Source organism: Bombus vancouverensis, chromosome 10 (assembly GCF_051014615.1).
Source record: "Bombus vancouverensis nearcticus chromosome 10, iyBomVanc1_principal, whole genome shotgun sequence".
In the NCBI taxonomy this organism is placed as follows: domain Eukaryota; kingdom Metazoa; phylum Arthropoda; class Insecta; order Hymenoptera; family Apidae; genus Bombus; species Bombus vancouverensis.
In genome coordinates, this window is record NC_134920.1 from 12,941,020 (window position 1) to 12,959,081 (window position 18,062).

General features: G+C 34.0%; 1 protein-coding gene across 3 annotated transcripts; it reads left to right on the forward strand.

The window, feature by feature from the left end:
* The first annotated feature begins 2,958 nt into the window (after window positions 1–2,958).
* Tat (Tyrosine aminotransferase) lies at window positions 2,959–15,683 on the forward strand. 3 transcript variants are annotated; one of them, XM_076622112.1, is made up of 11 exons: window positions 2,959–3,720; window positions 4,751–4,855; window positions 5,017–5,084; window positions 9,386–9,544; window positions 12,161–12,352; window positions 12,875–12,957; window positions 13,789–13,858; window positions 14,283–14,411; window positions 14,663–14,746; window positions 15,179–15,277; window positions 15,330–15,683. In XM_076622112.1, exons 1-11 carry the CDS (start codon window positions 3,579–3,581, stop codon window positions 15,456–15,458), a joined length of 1,260 nt encoding a protein of 419 aa, XP_076478227.1. In that variant the 5' UTR covers window positions 2,959–3,578; the 3' UTR covers window positions 15,459–15,683. The 3 variants fall into 3 exon arrangements, with proteins under 3 accessions (XP_076478227.1, XP_033201859.1, XP_033201858.1); XM_033345967.2 differs by having other exon boundaries at window positions 2,963–3,720; window positions 15,352–15,683; XM_033345968.2 differs by lacking the exon at window positions 14,283–14,411 and having other exon boundaries at window positions 15,352–15,683.
* The last annotated feature ends 2,379 nt before the right edge of the window (window positions 15,684–18,062 follow it).

Sequence of the window (18,062 nt, forward strand, 5' to 3'; positions counted from 1 at the left end):
GGCGACCAGAATATCGGAACGACAGTTTTTCCGACCATAAATACGACACGTCAGCGACGATGACGTGCATACGACCGGTTACCGGGCCAGTGAATCGTTCGTTTCCACGCATAGCTGCTTTTCCAATTCTTTTTTTTTCTTTCTTTTCTTTTCACACGCGCGACAACCACATCAGGTACAGGTGTCGCGAGTAAATCGCTTTCCTTCGCGTCTCGTCCTCCCTATTATCATTGATTTTCATTGAATACCAATTACAGGCTTATGAATCCGGAGGTGGATGTGAATCGTAATAAATATTCCGTTTCGCTGAAATAACAGAGACGCGTGTCATGTTTGCGTCGTGAATTGTGCATGAAGAATCGTACTCTTGATTGCCGCGTCGATTGTAGTCGACAGCAGAACGTGGGAAATATTAATTGGTATGTAGTTGGCAATTGTACTAACGTTTTTAGTTGTAATACGCGCAGACACGGAAGTGCTTGTACAATCGAAACATAGGAATACAAAATTTTACGTATTATTAAACTTATTCGAATGTACGCACAAATGTGTACGAATTACACACAAAACCATAAGTGTAATTATCACGTAACATGAAAGAAACGTCTTTAAATCTGGCGAAGGAGACTTTATCATTGGTACCAATATCTTATCGATCGAATAAGTTTAATGACGTCGGCGTGCGTCGACGCGTTCAAGTGGCTGAAACGAATTACCAATTCAAATAACGAGTTGCCGGTTCTCAAAAACCGTGAAACTAGATCATTTTTAGTTGGTCCAGATTCTATGTATGTTTCTGCGAATTTCCGATTCTTCGTTGAACTTAATCAGATAGATAAATCAGATGTATAAAACAAACGGCGGCATCTGTGTAGTTTAAATTTCATTCCGCGACAAGATTCCGCGAACGAGAATTCAATAATCCATAGGATGATTTTCATTTGGTACTTTTTGTAGTGGGAAAACTTCTACAAGCTAACGAATACTTTATTTTGCTAGAATAAACGCATATGATTGTTCTTTATTTCATCGAGTATTACTTTCAAACGTCTAGTTATTATTACATCACGATGTCGAAAACTTTCATCGGTATCAGGTGATATTTTCTTTTATCTGCGATTTTAATTAAGTTCAAGAACAGGTATTTTGTTTAGTCGTAATTAATTAAATAGAAATAAAAATAATTAGATCAAGTAAAAACGAAATGACATTCAAATTTTATCAGATTTAGTACTAAATTCAAATTTCCAAGTTCGAGAATAAAATGTATGTGAAACTATAGGTAAATTAACTTACATTGTAATGGAAAAAATTCTAGTTTTATCTGCAACATGTCAAGTATCGGTATAAGTCAGGTCAGCAATTGGAGGACGATATTTCTAAAGGAGAAGCAACTGAAAGTTGAATTTTCATTTGTAGAAAATCAAAATAAACGGAAGTAAACGTTTATACAAGAACCTCAAACGTAATATTCCAGCTCTCTGTAATATACATCCACATCTAGCTCTGTTTTATCAGGTTTTATCAGGTTTGTTAGCATACGTTTGCATACATTAACAAACCTCCTGAATTATTTACAAACGACAAAGTAGTCATTGACACAACGCGAAAGCGTAAAAGATGCGAGACCGTGTGCTTCCACGGGGCGCATAAATTACATTAGTTAACGAAAATATACGAAGGACGCTCGTATCGATAAACGATGTTAGGAATTTCGGTGGGGTCAGTGTATGTATCATAGTTCGAGAAGACGAGCCACAAAAACACAGAGACCTTGCTTCGACGCGTATACTGTCATTTCCAAGTAGATTCGACGTAAAATGTGTCAAACCCCTTAAGATACGCTACGAAAGTTCCGATTCGTTTTCCTTGCTATTACCATATAATACGAAAAATTACGAAAGTACAATAAATCGTAAAAAATTCAGTGAAAATGAAAATCCTGAAAATCGTTGATTTTGTTAAGTCGATAAAAGTATGGACAGAATTTTCAAGACAGAATGTAAAGTGTCACATTTATTTAATCAAAATATTTATTACATAGAAACTAATCGATCTATAATCTATTGTAATAAAATTAATTGTTGATAAATGTCGAACAAATGTAAGAGGATTTGCGATTATGGCAGGGTTACGGTAAATATGTTAGATAGGTACTATCTTTCTACACATTCTATGATTTCGTACGAAGATAAACATTCTAGCAGCATTTAATCCTCAAAGGTTCTAAAGTAGGAATTTTAATTTTGCTACAATGTTTATTCGTCGGAGAAGTCGAGGTTGTGGAAAAAACAGAATTACAACGTTCTTTCTAAATTCGATTTCAAAGGAAGCAATTATATAGGAAATCTTTGCTGTTTCACGTTATAATTTACGGATAAATATCGTACGTTTACAACCATAGATACGAAATACAAATGAAAACAGAATTAATTGGATATACATCGTACACGTGATATCTTTTACAACACATAGTGTTCACAAATATAAATTTTTATTATTCTTTGGTCGTTATTTATCTTCCACGCTATGCATATTCATCGTATAAAATCACACGAGATCGAATCATATACAGGCAAAAAAAGGCGAATCGAAGAAGTAAAGCAAGAATATTATTCGCATCGCAAAGTTCGATCTCGGCAAACTCAGGAAGGCCAATCTCTTGATTGTTCGCGCGTGACAACAAGATCACGACGGGAGAAAATGATCAACAAACACCGGCGATCTACGTAAGCAAAGAATTGAATTCGTTTTGAATAAACTATGAAAATAGGTGTGGAGTCCAATCGACCAATCCGACCGGTTCGATTCGTCCTCCATCCTACAACGGACTTCTTCTATTTTCATAGCAATTAGTATTCGCTGCTTGTTTCCTCGAAATATGCAAGTTTACTCTGTAAATCGTTTCCCATTGAAGTTACTGTTTTCCAAACATCTATATCGAACGTGCTAGAGTATAATGGAAGCTGTTTCCACTAAAGCTGCTTCGATTAAAATTTTAGATTGTTCGTTGATGAAAAATTTTCATGAACGTAGAAGTGGAATGGCATAGCCCGTAAACCCTGCAACGTTCCAAGCTACGCCGTTACAATTACATATATTTTCTGTTTCAAGACGCGAGAGGATTTACTCGTCGCATGACTTGATAGTTTGCTAATAGAAATACATTGCTAAACACGTGCGATCTGGTAATATCTAGCGATGAAACTACAAGGGCGATCTACGTAAACACAGAACCGATTTAAATTAATTACGAAAGAAGGTGTGGAATCTAGCCGACTAATCCGACCGGTTCGTTCGTTTCCCAACCTACAGTGGAACATTTCGATTATATGACAGACCAGAGAACAGATTTCCTCTCACGATCAGTGATGGAACACCGCTTGATCAAGGATTATCGTTCGCTGATCTTTCGATCTCTTCTGGATAAGAAAACCTCAACGACTGAAATTCATTCAACATTGCTGGTACATTTTAACGACTCGTGAACGTTTGACGACGTGGTGAATTTTGAAGTGTTGTTAACGGATACGAAGGAGGGGATTTTGTTCGGGGGTTTCGAAATTTCCAAGTTGGAGATGTCGACGCCGGTATATCGCGACCAATGGAACGTTCAGGCGTCAGATATCGCGAGAAGAACACACAACCCCATAAGATCCATCGTGGAATGTCTCGTGGTCGAGCCTAATCCTGCTAAGTCCATGATCTCGTTATCCATCGGTGAGGTTTTCCTTTATACACAGTTTATTTCTCGCCTGTCATTTTAAGCGGAAGATCGGTCGAGTTGCTTTGAAATCGAGTAACTCGTTTGCGTACTAATAATTTCTAATCTAATTTCCAATCAAGCAAACTGACAAGCTAACGTTAATAAAGTGTTTCAAATTATTTGAAGTAATGACTGTTTGGTTTGCACGCAGAAGATATTAGAAAAAGAGCACGAGACAGAGACAGATAATAGTTTTTAAATTACGAGTTTCTGGGATTGGAAAAGGAATCTCGTGAGACCGGATAATTTCGTGTTCCGCGCTTATCGTGGTCTTGTTCGCGTGTAATTAGTTCGTTTGTTCCTTTTTGCTATCTCGTTTAATAACAGAATTGTGAGCCATTTTAAACTGTCCGTAACGTTTGTAAATTTTCAAAAAAGAAGTTAAGATAATTGATTTCTTCGTTTTGCATTTTATATACGTACGAATATATTTTGTTTTCTTCGACGATGATTCGAAAAAGAAGAAAAATACTTTGAATCACGTTGGATGATCACGTGTAGCTTTTCATAAAAAAAACTATTTAAATTTAGAATTGGCAACAACAAATCTAATGAGTACGCTCTGAGCAGTTTAATCGACAGAATATGCTTTATAATTATTTTATTTTTACGTTAATGAAACATCGTATTACTAATCTACTTGAAGAAAATGTTTAAATGTTTATTATTTATATATCAAATATATGGAAATTGATTAAATTTAGAGGTAATTGATAAAGTAGTTTAAAAAGTTTAATAACAAAATTTATGTGAAGCACTTTTTCGCGTAGCTTGAACTATTTATCACGTACGGTCGCCTATTCCCAAATTTAATATGCTTCGTTTCAAGATAAAATCAGAAATTCGGAATAGTCGTCGATCGATTGTTTGGAGATGTTTATATATTACATTCAATTCTCTTACGTGACGAATAATTGTAATTATTCTATCATTAAGGTCAATCAATGGTTTAAAGTATTTTACCAAGAAGTTCTCTATTTTTAGGTGATCCAACTACTTTTGGAAATTTAAAACCACCCAAAGAAGTAATTGATGCTGTTCAACAAAGTCTCGTTTCTCAATTGTATAATGGATACGCACCTAGCACAGGTACTAATAATAAATTAATAATTCAATAGAAAGAAATTGTACTAACATGAGATTGATAAAATATTTTATTTATTATCTGTTATAAAATTATCGTTCGAATCGATCTTTAAATTCGGTTCCGATTTATTTTTTAAATAATTAATGACGCAATATTATTTTAGGTCACCAAAGCGCAAGGGAAGCCGTAGCGGAATATAGTTCCAGCGAATTCGTAAAAGTGGATGCTAAGGTAAATTCTTAATCGTTAATACCATGATCTATTGAAATTGGTTAAGAAATCAAAATTAATGAATAAAATGATGTGTAATTGTCCCTTTTCTTTGTCGTTGATAATCGTATTGTCGACGCGATGTTGATCTTCAGATGAAAGAAAAAAGGAATAATATCCCAGAAATAAGGAAAATACATAATTTTACGTTGAAAGATTAATTATTTCACAAATAGAAAACTCTGACTGAATTTAAAGCTAATACTTCGTACCGTTGATTATGTATAATTTCAATCTTCGTCATTTTCCAGCGACACAAAATGTTGGATTCGATAAACAGTCGCTGTTAATAACGTTTGAAATTTTCATACGTCACTTAAGAGTCACGATTGATATACATTTTTCGATTAACTTTTTCCATCGACGAGACAGAGGACAGGTATCGATGTTAAAACTCCGTTTGTTATTGCCTTACAAATGCGTAAATGGCAATTATTTTTGTTCAATGTTTAATAAAAACATTCCTGGCGTTCACGTCAAGTTTATTGCAAAATACAATAAAGCATTATTAAATGTTTAATGAAGGATAGAATTTCATTTCCAGACTTTTGATTTGCAAACTAATTTTTTGTGATAATTATTGGACGTTTTCTAGCAAAGATGAATATTCTAATTCTCCGTTCTTTGCTTCCTTATTAACAATTTTTTATCCATAATTCTGTATATCGCTTTACCTTTGTCCGAATGTTCTGTTTAATATATGTATTTGAAATATGAAATGAAAGTACATGCGGTGCGTGAGCGACGGTATGACATACTTTGAGATATAATTTATACGGAAATATCGAGTGCGGAATTAAATTTGTAGCAGATTGTAATATATTAAAAACGGTTTATTATCATAAATTCTGTACATGTTTCTAAAGAGACTAATTACCTACGTTTTGTGACAGTTTTTGTAAAAAAGCACGATAACAATCTGACTTACGGCGAATGCATGTTTAATAGTTTGAAATATTCTACAGTAATCTTAGTATGTACAAATATCTGTTAAAATTATTGAACATGTAAAAAGTATGATAAAGAACGCTACTTGCAAGAAAAACTATCTAATCGATGAACCTCGTAGAGTTGCGATTTTTATGCGGTTCGAAAAGGTATGTTACAAAGTTCATAAAAGTGTTAAACAAAAAATGAACTTGACAATTTTTTTGAAATTGTTACTGATGAGAATTTTTATGACTTTATCTATTAAGATATCTTTGCACGAATCTATTTCTCTAACATAATAATACTTGATCGTGACAAAATCAGTTCCTATTACTAACGAGAAGGAAAAAGACAACGATATAGGAAAAATTGAATGCTGGTAAAGAAAACGCAGAAGCATCTGGTTATTCCATATTGTTATCGATCTGTAGAGAACTGTGCTACTGAAAGCCGCGTTGCATACAGATTACTTCCGGCTACGCCTTGTTTTGCATACGCAAATAAATCATGTGTATTAATTACATTCGAAGTCTGATTAATTGCCCTATTTGATGAATTATTTGGATAACATTTTAGAGAACATGCATATCCATATAAATTATGTTCCTCGATCGACAGGTTTAACATTAACACTGAAACTTTGAAATGGAAATATCGAAATATCAGATGCATTGCATTTTCATTATGTATCGCATTTGATTTTGTTAATTTATTAGTCGAGTATAATGAATTATTCTTCACTGACTGTATTCATTTCTTCTCTTTACCATAGTATTTTTTCGAGTTGAACACGATCGAATTGGGCATGAAGCTTAAATGTCACGATGTCACAAAAGTAGCCAACGACTTTGCGACTGTGACGCCTAGCATATTCTCTCGTTTTTTGTGCGATCGTGAACGAACGTTCGAAAATTACCCTAAGCGTATCTAAGCTTTTTAAAGAAGTCTTAGCGATTTGTCAGGATTTTACTTTTTCCCTTTTTCCTTGCACAACGAATAATCGAATCGTCCAATTAGGTTTCCAACCTAATATACAGTTTTCCATAGAGATGCGGTCGAGCTTCGTATATTTTCAATCTTGCAGAAGATGTTTCGATTCGAATTAGCTCGACCTGTAACCAGGCGCTTATAGAAACTCGTTCATCTGCAGGCACATCGTGTCCGCTCCCTTTCTGTGTGTATTCATTCGTTGTTTGCGTGCACGTGTATACGATATCTAGTTAAACCGCTAGTTGATCGGAACTGCCGACGAAGTTTGCTGGGAAAACCGAATTTCCCTGCACGATCGGCCGCAAACTAGAAACCACGTTCTCTAAAAGAAGAAATATCATCAATTAACTACGAACTGTCCGGCATCTACGGTTCTCGATACAATCACGAGAAAATCAATAGAATCTCTTCGCTTCACTGTTCCGTTCAAACAATCGTTTTTCCGATCAATGAATTTTTCTCGTTTGCTTTGTCGTTCTTGTATGGTCAACGTATCATAGTTTCTAGATTCTAGCTAAAAAATCTTTATTTATTTATCTATTTATTTATTTATTCATTTAGATAGCATGTGATTTTCTGTTCATCTTTCAGAAGGTATTTTCGTTGTGTTATTGCCATAAATCTGTGTTACTATTTGTTACATTTTCTTTTTAATTTCTTAACTTAATTTTCATCGAATCGATTTCATAATTGCTCGCGTGCGTCGTATTTCGTAATATTCGCGAAGCCAGGCATTTTCTACTTCAATCTTGCACATTTAGCATCTTCGTATTTACTATTCATGCAGCAAAATATAGAATTATTTAACTTTCACCATTAAAGGACACTAGACAAAAATTGGTGTTTCAAATATTAGATTCATACTCACACGTGAAAATATATTTTAATCTTCCTTTCGAAAGACAAATTTTCCTTTTTAATATCGTCCGATGGATGATTTTCAATATGCATAAGTAAAAGTCGAAAATAAATCAATGCGACGTTTCGTTGAAAAATTAAACAATCCATCACGATTGTAAAGATCAAATTTATTCTCACATACACGGTACTGGAAAGTACTTTTATGTGTATAACAAATTTAATATTCGCAGTTCGATATTTCGTGTCATTGTAAATGAAAAGTATTGAAAATATAAAACGAAGCAAAATTAATAATTTTTACGTAAATGGAAAATATCTTCCTTGTAATTCCTTTAGGGAAGAAAGATAAAGGGATTAAACAACTTGTCATTAAATTTAATACTTGATATTTTTTATCCTCGTTATGCCAAAAAAAAAAAAAGAGAAAAAATCCACAGATCTAAAAGTAATGTATTATCAGGACTCAGATATCACCGTGAAAATTTAAAATAAAGCCCACCGTTTCGAAATCCGAACAGAATCGATATTGTTGCAAAAAAAATGTTCATAAAGCAAGGAACATTCCCCTTGTGCTGCGAAAATTGTAATGTATGGCATGCAATGAATCTGCTATTAGCTTTATTCACTGCACCCCCAGGAAATGAACGTCGGAAAAACGACGAGAACCGAGCTTTTTCACAGTTCTAAAGATTTCATGTGCATCGAACGTTTAATTAATGTACGGCTGCGTAGCTATAGGCGAATATTCTTCCCATTTTCTTCGCTAGCATAATTCATATAGGAGAATATATTTAAAGATATAAATACATCCCAAACTTAACGCGTATTTTTACTTTCATTTTAAATTATTAATTTTATACGGCAGAGTTAAATTTTCCACAGATCAGTTACCACTGGATTTCTTTTCTTTTCAAATAGATTTTAACGTCGCGTTAATTGCACGGATAGTAACTTACGAAAATGGTTGAAAGCTTACCACAGAAAGCTTTTATGTGTTACATGAAAGATTGTGAAACTTCATTAGTATCGTAATGATACATAACTTTATCCGATAATATTAGTAAAATTTGAAACTAATCTGAAAATGTAGTTAGTAGCTACAAGATATTATTTACTACAAACTTGTACGTATTTCGTTAAAAATTAGCACGTAGCAGAATGGCGATTTTAAACACATACATATATATCGAAGATGGTTTTATCGAATATCGAGGCTTATTAATATAACGGATAATCGACTGTTTAAATAGTTTTTGGACCTCTATGAATTATATGCATACTTGCATTAAATACCTTGCAGCTTCTGTGTACATTTTTAGATTTGTTTAAAAATTCCTCGTGTACAGGTTGACCAGAGTGGAAAAAGATCACGATACACGATTTCTATAGCAAATTAATTGGCTTTAGTCACAAATTTATTAGAAAGATGGCTTTCAAACGGAATGCTAATTCTCGATCCTCTGAATTCTCTCTTTTTTCAGGATGTAATTTTATGCAGCGGATGCTCCTGCGCTCTCGACCTCTGTATAACAGCGTTAGCACGAAGGGGGCAAAATATTCTGATACCGCGACCCGGTTTCTCGATCTATCGAACACTTGCAGAAGGTCTTGGTATCAACGTAAAATCCTATGAGTTACGCGTAAGTATAAACGTATCTCGAAAGTTCACCAATATTCTCGCATCTGCATTTTAGTACCAGCATTTTACCTGATATCGATGACAACGTTTTTATATAAAGAAAAATTTATTATTTCCATGCCTTTTCTTTTACATTCTTTATTTAATCGATATGTTTATATTATACTAATGATATATATTTTGTTTAAAATACGCAAGGTTTAGCAACTACAAACATCAGTCTCACTATCACATGTTTGCTTTTAGAAATCGATGTAATCGCATCATAATATTTTGCTACATAGGTACGATGATGATTATAACGACTGAAATTCTTGTAATTCGATTTATCCGTAAAAAAATAAGCAAGTGTCCACATACTTTTGAAAAGTAGCGTATACACGTACCTCGATTTGAAAAAAACGGTAAAATGTTAAACTTCGTGGTAATAACGAGGTCTTTCCCGTCGTTCCTTTGTCTCCTTTGCCGCGAATTTTAATGCCTCCCCACTCGCCCAGACAGCGCAGCGTGGACTATTTTACCACAGAGAAGTAATTAAAACCACGGTACCGTGGCTCTTCGTGGTCTACAAGGGAGAGAGAGAAAGAGAGAGAGAGTGAGAGAGAGAGGGGGAAAGATTGTGGGTTATAATGCAGAAGTTGAGGTGGATTATCCGTATGTAAGGTGGCCCGTATGCGCGTAACTTTCGGTACACGAATTTTCCATTTGTCACGTGCTGATGAAAAATTAATTCGCGATACGCGATCTTGTTTCGGGATCGTTATTGAATGTCAAGGTTCGTATTAATTTTTGAACGATTCCCGTTTCGCTTCAGCTTCTACATGAACGCTTTCTGAATGTTTTAAAAGAGAAAGCTGTGAAATTATTGATTTTGGATGTTCTTGAAATATTAGAATTTTCTTGCATAATAGTTTACTAACTGAGAAAAGCAATTGCTGTTGATAATTTCTATTTTATGACTTGTAAAGCTTCGTTAATAATATTACGTAGTTCTATTGTGCAAGTGTACCGCGTGACTTTAAAATACTAAAAAAATAACTAAAGGTGCGACAATTTCATCATATTTATTAACAAACGATGTATTTGTTGTTTTAATTTTTTGGAGTTTTCGAATGCTTCTGTATATGAACAGCAGAGTTTTGAATAAAGAAATTTCAAAATTCAATAGGATTATAGAAATTGAGAAACGCCATTTGTAGCGAATCAAACCAAGATGTCGAAGTTATGAAGTCGAAAATTCAATAATTTGTTTGTTTGTGGCAACAATTCGTTTTCAAACGTCAGACATAGAATATTTTAACAAAACAGGATGAAATTTCTTGGAGTGTACGCGAAATACATAATTAATACTGTAAACAAGATTAAAATCGATAGTTCGTAACATTTTCGTGCAACGTATGGTAATAACTTATTTTTTAATACATCATTGTCAAAGATTGAGTTGTGCATAACAAGTTCTGGTACTTGCGGCTTATCGTATTGCATGGTCCATGCCATTTTCTGTGACTTATAAGCCCACACATAAGTATTGATCCAGCTACCATACGTATACTGGGTGCCCTGAAAATATTTATGATCGCGCAGAAAAAACAAACAATTTTTCAAACAAGATTATGAACTGGAAATTCCAGCCGTAAACGTCGCGCAACTAAAAAGAGTATACATGATCATACATTCTGGATTTGCACAGTCTGGATGATTTATAAATACAAAATTTTAAATAATTTAATCGAATAGTCATAAACGGTATATATATATAAAATATATATTAGGACTTCTCAGTCTACGATATATTACTCGTTCTTTCAAAATTTCTTTTAAAGTACCTTTGAAATGAATTTTTGAAAAGATCATCGAAAGCTCCAGCCCCATCGTAATATATCGTGAAGCGACGAAAATAACAAAATTAGAAACAACTGCATAGTTTTGCGAAATACGTTGAAACCTACAGTTTCTGGCCATTCGCGAAATGCTGAAATAATATTTACATATTTCGTTGCGTGCCGCTATGTTGTGTCGGAACAGGTTGTTTCCTTCTTTTTTTTGCTACTTCGTGTGTTGAAGACATACTAGTACTTAACGTGAACACGTACTTACGTAGTATGTATCGCGAGAAAATAGCGTAAGAGGTTGCTGTGATAAATTGGGGTACTTAAACTTATTGCCTACAATACTGTTCTAGCAGCCATTAACTTGGAAAACCTATAAAAATATGTTATATATTGATATCATAAATCGTTTTATTTGCTTTAACGTCTGCCATAGTTATTAATAACCCATCGAATCTTACAGAAAATTAGCTAAAGTAATTAAAAGTTTGCGAAGGAAAGCAACAACTTAATTCTAACGAAGAAAAATTTCATTTCAAAGCGGTATACTTAACTAAATATAATACGAAAATGCTGCGACACGATGGATTTGTATAAATATCTTTCCTTCCTATTTTGTATATCGAATATATCACAGCTTTGTCTTAAAAACAGTTCTATTTTACTTTTTTTTAAATTAAAAATTTTAAAGTATATGCATAATAAATAATTTAATTATACGTTATTACGTCATAGGAAAATATTTTCCATGCAGGAACTCGGTTAACGTCGGTTATTCACGTTTCTAGCCTGAACTCGGCTGGGAGATCGATCTGGACAACTTGGAATCACAGATCGACGAATTCACCGCGGCGATCATTATAAACAATCCTTCGAACCCGTGCGGTTCCGTATTTAGCAAGGATCACACACTCGACATTCTCGACGTAGCCGCTCGTTACTACATACCAATTATTGCCGATGAAATTTACGAGCATATGGTACGTGATTAACATACGCACACATACAGCCCTTATAGTTTCATTTTATAATGAAATTATATAAATTATAATAAAGTAATATACGTTTAAACTCAATTCGAGTCAACCTATAAGTTACCCACTGAACGGTGTTTTGATATTGAACGTCATATAATTAATATTCTACAAATCTATAGCTAATATTAAGTAACATTAAGCAGATGAGCTTTGTACGGTTTATTTTATTAAAATTTTTTAATTTTTAGAATTTTATGAAGTTATCGAATCTTGTCATACTATAAAGTAGAAACCACTTAATTTGATTTTCAAGTTTTCTTTTTTAATTCTGATTTGTTAAATGCATTTTACGATAGTTCGTGCTAGGAAGAATCAATTTAACGAACAAGTCAAGTGCTTCTTCGATAACAACCGTTGCTTCATAAAAGTCTCGTTTAATTTTCTGCAAGATACCAAAAATCTTGTACCATCTTTACCATTTTAAAAATTTATTACATTTCTTTCATCGTTATTTTGTCTTACCAGGTGTTCCCAGGACGGACTTTCCATTCGTTAGCATCTTTGTCGAAGGAAGTTCCTATTTTGTCATGTAGCGGCCTGACGAAGAGGTATGCAAAAATGAACTTTGAAATCTTAGCATGTTATGATCGCGTCGCTTGGATATTTTCATTCCTTGAAATACATTCGTGAAGTTTTTACGTGGGACGTTTTACAGCGGTTTACGGCTACATTCCGTATACATAATTGCACGAGCATCGTGGAATCAATATTACAGCGAATTCTCGGTGGTCAAGCGGGAAGTTTTGTGGCGGCGAATGTTCGCACGCAACCTGGACACCGATGCTCGTTGCTTCCTATTTTAAAAATAGTTTCATCGCCAAAAGGTTGGAATATATTCTAAATATTGATAAAAAATATATTATCTGACAAATTTTGGATAAATTACCATTGTTCAAAAGCTTGAATTTACTTCAAATCGAGTAGTAATTTAATTTTTCGCTACTCATTTTCATTTATTGTCCGTCTTAAAGAAGAAATTTATTGTCAATAAATTTTCTAATTGTGCTCTCGACACTAGTTTCAATTTTACCTTTGGAGTTCGTAAATTACTCTCTAAAAAAACAGGACTCGTAGATCTATTGCAAGGATATAGATACTTTATTTATTTATAGCTAATATCAGAAACTAGGATAAAAATTTCCAGGGCAATTTACTCAATTCACCATTTTGCTCTATGGTCCCCTTTTCGAGAAAACTTCCCAATTATAATTTAAATATAAATCTTAATGTAAGATTATAGACCAGCGGTATATCATTCTCTGCACTTTCTGCTTGGTTATTGTCATGTAGCGATGTGACTCGGAGCATGCACTAGTAATAATCGAGTTACAACAATGGACGCATTACCAGGTAAACGGTAATCTTCACCGATGTTTCAGATTTTTAGTGCCCGGCTGGCGTATGGGCTGGATAATCATTCACGATCGTCAAAACGTGCTGGAGAAGGAGGTGGGTAATTGCACGATACGCTATATACGGGAAAGCTTGAAAATAATTGCTTCTCCTTTCGTATTGTTTCCGTAACAAGAACGACCAGATCTGTTTCTGCGCCGTGCCTTATCGCGTTTGGATTAAATTTCGTTGATTAAATTTTATCCCATCGTTAAAGTTCTCCACTTGGCACCGTTCACCGTGTCCTCAACTTTGCTCGAGTCTTACTTTCGTGTTGAGGAAAAAAAAGAGAAAAAAGAAAGAATGAAAGGAAGAACGAAGGAAATCGAAGAAATCAACGAGTCGAGCAAAGGACGAGACTGTGAGCTCCAGCAAAATTTTGCTTTCGAAGAACTTTAATTCGTACTTTTCTTTCTTATAAGAATTTCCAATTGCATAATGTGCGATATATTGTATTACTTTTTCTTATTCTCTTATGTAGATAAGGAAAGCGCTTCGTTGTCTAAGTCAGAGAATTATCGGCAGCAACACGCTTATTCAAGGTGCGTTGCCCGCTATTCTGAAGAACACGCCACAGGAATTTTACGATGGCGTCGTTAGAATGTTGCATGTAGGTTTTTGTTATCTTAAGTACCTTCTAGAAATTTATGCAAACTCGAAAATCGCGAGGGTTATATTTCACGCGGGATATTTACGAATATAACAAAATTTAAATTAGGCGGAACATCAATTAATTAATCTGTTAAACCGGGGAAGAGTTAACACGTTACACGAATTTTTAATTTCCTGGATGTAACTACATATACCTTTCTTTATAAATTTGCCACGATATAATGATCAAATGTTCATTTTCGTTTTTAGGATCACTCGAAAACGGCGTACAACTGTGTGAAGAAAATCTCAGGGTTGAAACCAATAATGCCCGACGGAGCAATGTACATGATGGTAATCATCTAATCTGTGTTAATAATTTCTCTGTCTATGTCTCGCGATATGAATACAAAGGGAAGTAAAGTAACAAAAGTAACGGAGAACGTAACAATTCCTAAAACAAAATGTACCTAAATCTACCATAAATCAGAGTGTAAATCCAATTTGCTCTACTTACAGTTTCCGATAATAAGTTTGGGAAGTAGATCATGCGCGACATGTTATGTAATGTATATGAATAATGAAATTCCAAAGTTTCTTAACAGTACCTTATTTACCGTTATTAAACTCGATTACAAGGCGATTCGATTGAAATTGCCATCCGTGTAAATATTTCGTGTAATTAGGCGAAAATCAGACGCGATTTAAACGTTAAGGTAAACACACCGACGTTAAGGGTAGCAGATCGCAATTTACTGACTATAAATTATCCTATCGGTCCCCCAGGTTTACATAGATCTACCTTGTTTTCCGGAATTTAATTCCGACCTCGAATTCGTGCAACGATTGCTAATGGAGGAGTCTGTGTTTTGCCTTCCTGGCCAGGTACGCCCTATAAATCGAGCACTCGTTCGACTGGACGTTTTCGTCGATTAAGCGCTTCTCAATTCTTTTCACAGTGCTTCGATTATCCGTCGTACATGAGGCTGGTCATCACGGTGCCCATAGATATGTTGGAGGAGGCCTGTCAGAGAATACAGGAATTCTGCGAGAGGCATCACTATAAAACAGCGGAAGATACGCAAAGAAGCAACTTAATTGCTGCGGAAATTCCATATTAAAGAGTATACGTGATTTAGTTAATTTCGTTGTCTTATTATTTATATTACGTCGCGTTGGTGCATAGGTGTGAACTGAAATGTCATTCTTTTCAAATAATATTTTCATTACACGTAGTTTCCTTGAAACGTGATACGTTTAATAGAAATATAATAATTTTCATATGATTCGATACATGTTTCCAATCAATACCTGAATTTTGCCATTTCAGATCGTCGACAAACCTAAGTATTTTATAAGTATTATATCAAATTGTTAAGTAATACTTATAAGTATAGATGATAGCTTATTTCTCGATGTTTAATACATAATTTCCAATATAATTTAATATAATTTTAAGTTTTTATAGGTATAGAAAATAATTTAATCGTTGTAGAAATTCTTTATAAAATATCGAATTTATTTGTATAAGTACACTGCTATTTATACTGTATAATAATATATCGACGTAACAAACTTCAAAATTTCGTGAACGATGTTACTTTACAATAAAAATAGTTAAGAAATATTTAATCAATCTCATTTGCGATTAATGACGGTGATCCAAATCAAGGTTTAAATCAGAAAGATACTAGTCATGTTCGTGATGATGCCCTGTTTTAACCTGAATAGTAATTTCAATTTATAAAATTAACGATTGCCGGTCATGAATTATGTATGACATTAATAAATATCCTATATGTGTCACAATATCTAAACTAACGCTGAGAATGACACGTGACTATCAAAACGAATTATAAAAGATAAAAGAATTTTGCAGCTTTTTAAATAAACGTCAAGTGAAAATACGTCAACTTTGAACAACGAGAATTTCTAACGCTGTATTCGATAGAGAAATATAAGAAAAATTTTAAATAATAAAAGATTTGCCTGGTTTCCAACTTTAGTTGTAATTAATTTTCTAGAAATTAGCATAAAATTTACCTGCTCATAAATTCTTTGACGTCCAATGAACTATAGAATTGATTATAGAAAGGATAACACTTTTGATTTTACATTTCCTTATACGTATATTTTTAATAAACACCTTGTAAAAGATAAGAAACTTCTTTCTGAGCTCAATAATATTTTCTAAATTTTATGGAACAGTTTGAGGTGAATATTAAACGTGTCAATTCGTTTAATAAAGAGACGATAAAATTGCAATAGCCAATTATATTAAAATCACTGTAAGTACAAGTACAGAAATAGTGTACACTGTCGTAATCGTCGCTCGCTCGAAACAATTCAACTCCTCTACTCGCTAATTATTCTACTATTGAACTGTCCTAGGGAGCACATTCGTCTATTTATAACAACAGTTGTTATTATGAAAAGATCAAATGTAATTCTGGTTCGTTTACCTCTGAACCTAGCAAACCAAAACAACATTGGTATTCCAAAGTACAATAATATGAGTCTCTCGCGATTCAAATCTTCCGTTGACTCACGTGCCGCTACAAGTTAGAATACAATTTCTCTACTTAGATAAAATAACTAGATGACGACAAAATGAATACCATACTATATACGTTCACACGGTTTTATCAGACCACCTGCGACTTCTAATGTACATCAATATCTCATTAACTTGCACGTTATGACTTCTAATTTCTACACGCGGAATTTCCGATAAGCTTTGTACACGCGTTTATCTATACAAGCCGATGATCTAATTAATTTCCATTTCGCGCGCGTGTACGTTAAAGTTTACCCCCTGCCAGTGTGTCGCTAAACACGTGAATTCCGGTTAATGCCGCGACGAAACGTTTCCGCTGGAAATTCGATTGCGAACCGCGTTAAACAATGATGTCGTGCTCCCCGTCTTTAACATAATAATCGAATACATCAAACTCACTCTGCAGAATTCATCGAATCAGTATTTTACTCGCGAACTGTCTGCCCTCGTATCACGTTTGCTTCGAAATTTCCACGACATAAAAACGTTTGCAATGAAAGCGCATTCATCCTGATTCGTGAACACGTTGATAATTAAAACAAACGACGAAAGGGACGAGCAATCGGCCAAAGCGATTTGCCACGGAACGAAATTTCCCAAAAGGGTTTTTCCTCAATTTAGACCAATGAGTGTTTATTTATCGCTATTCTACTCTGCCTGAATCGAATTCCCTTGAAATTTTTCTCGTTCCATCGCCAGTGTCGGATCGTACAAAAATGCGTTGACAATTGTAAAAATGGCACGAGTTGATTCCTAATTGGTGTTGTCAATCTACTGTTAGAATTTTGCATTCGTTGGACGGATATTATTCGCTACAGACTTTTTTAAAGAATAGGAAACAATCGTTTTGACGAATACGAGTAGAACGAATAATGTATCAAAATAGATAGAATTACACAGTTTACTTATACTGAATAGTTTAATGGTTATAGACTAGCTTTTTCGATTCAATTTAGTAATAAATTATAAATAAATTATCACACACAGGCGCGCAAATTTATGTAAATATGTAATCACGATTCGTTTTCCTTATCATCCTACCCATTATTCATGTTTTTTAATCGGTGAGATAATAACGATGAATTTTAATTCTCTGTCCACTTTGCATAGCAT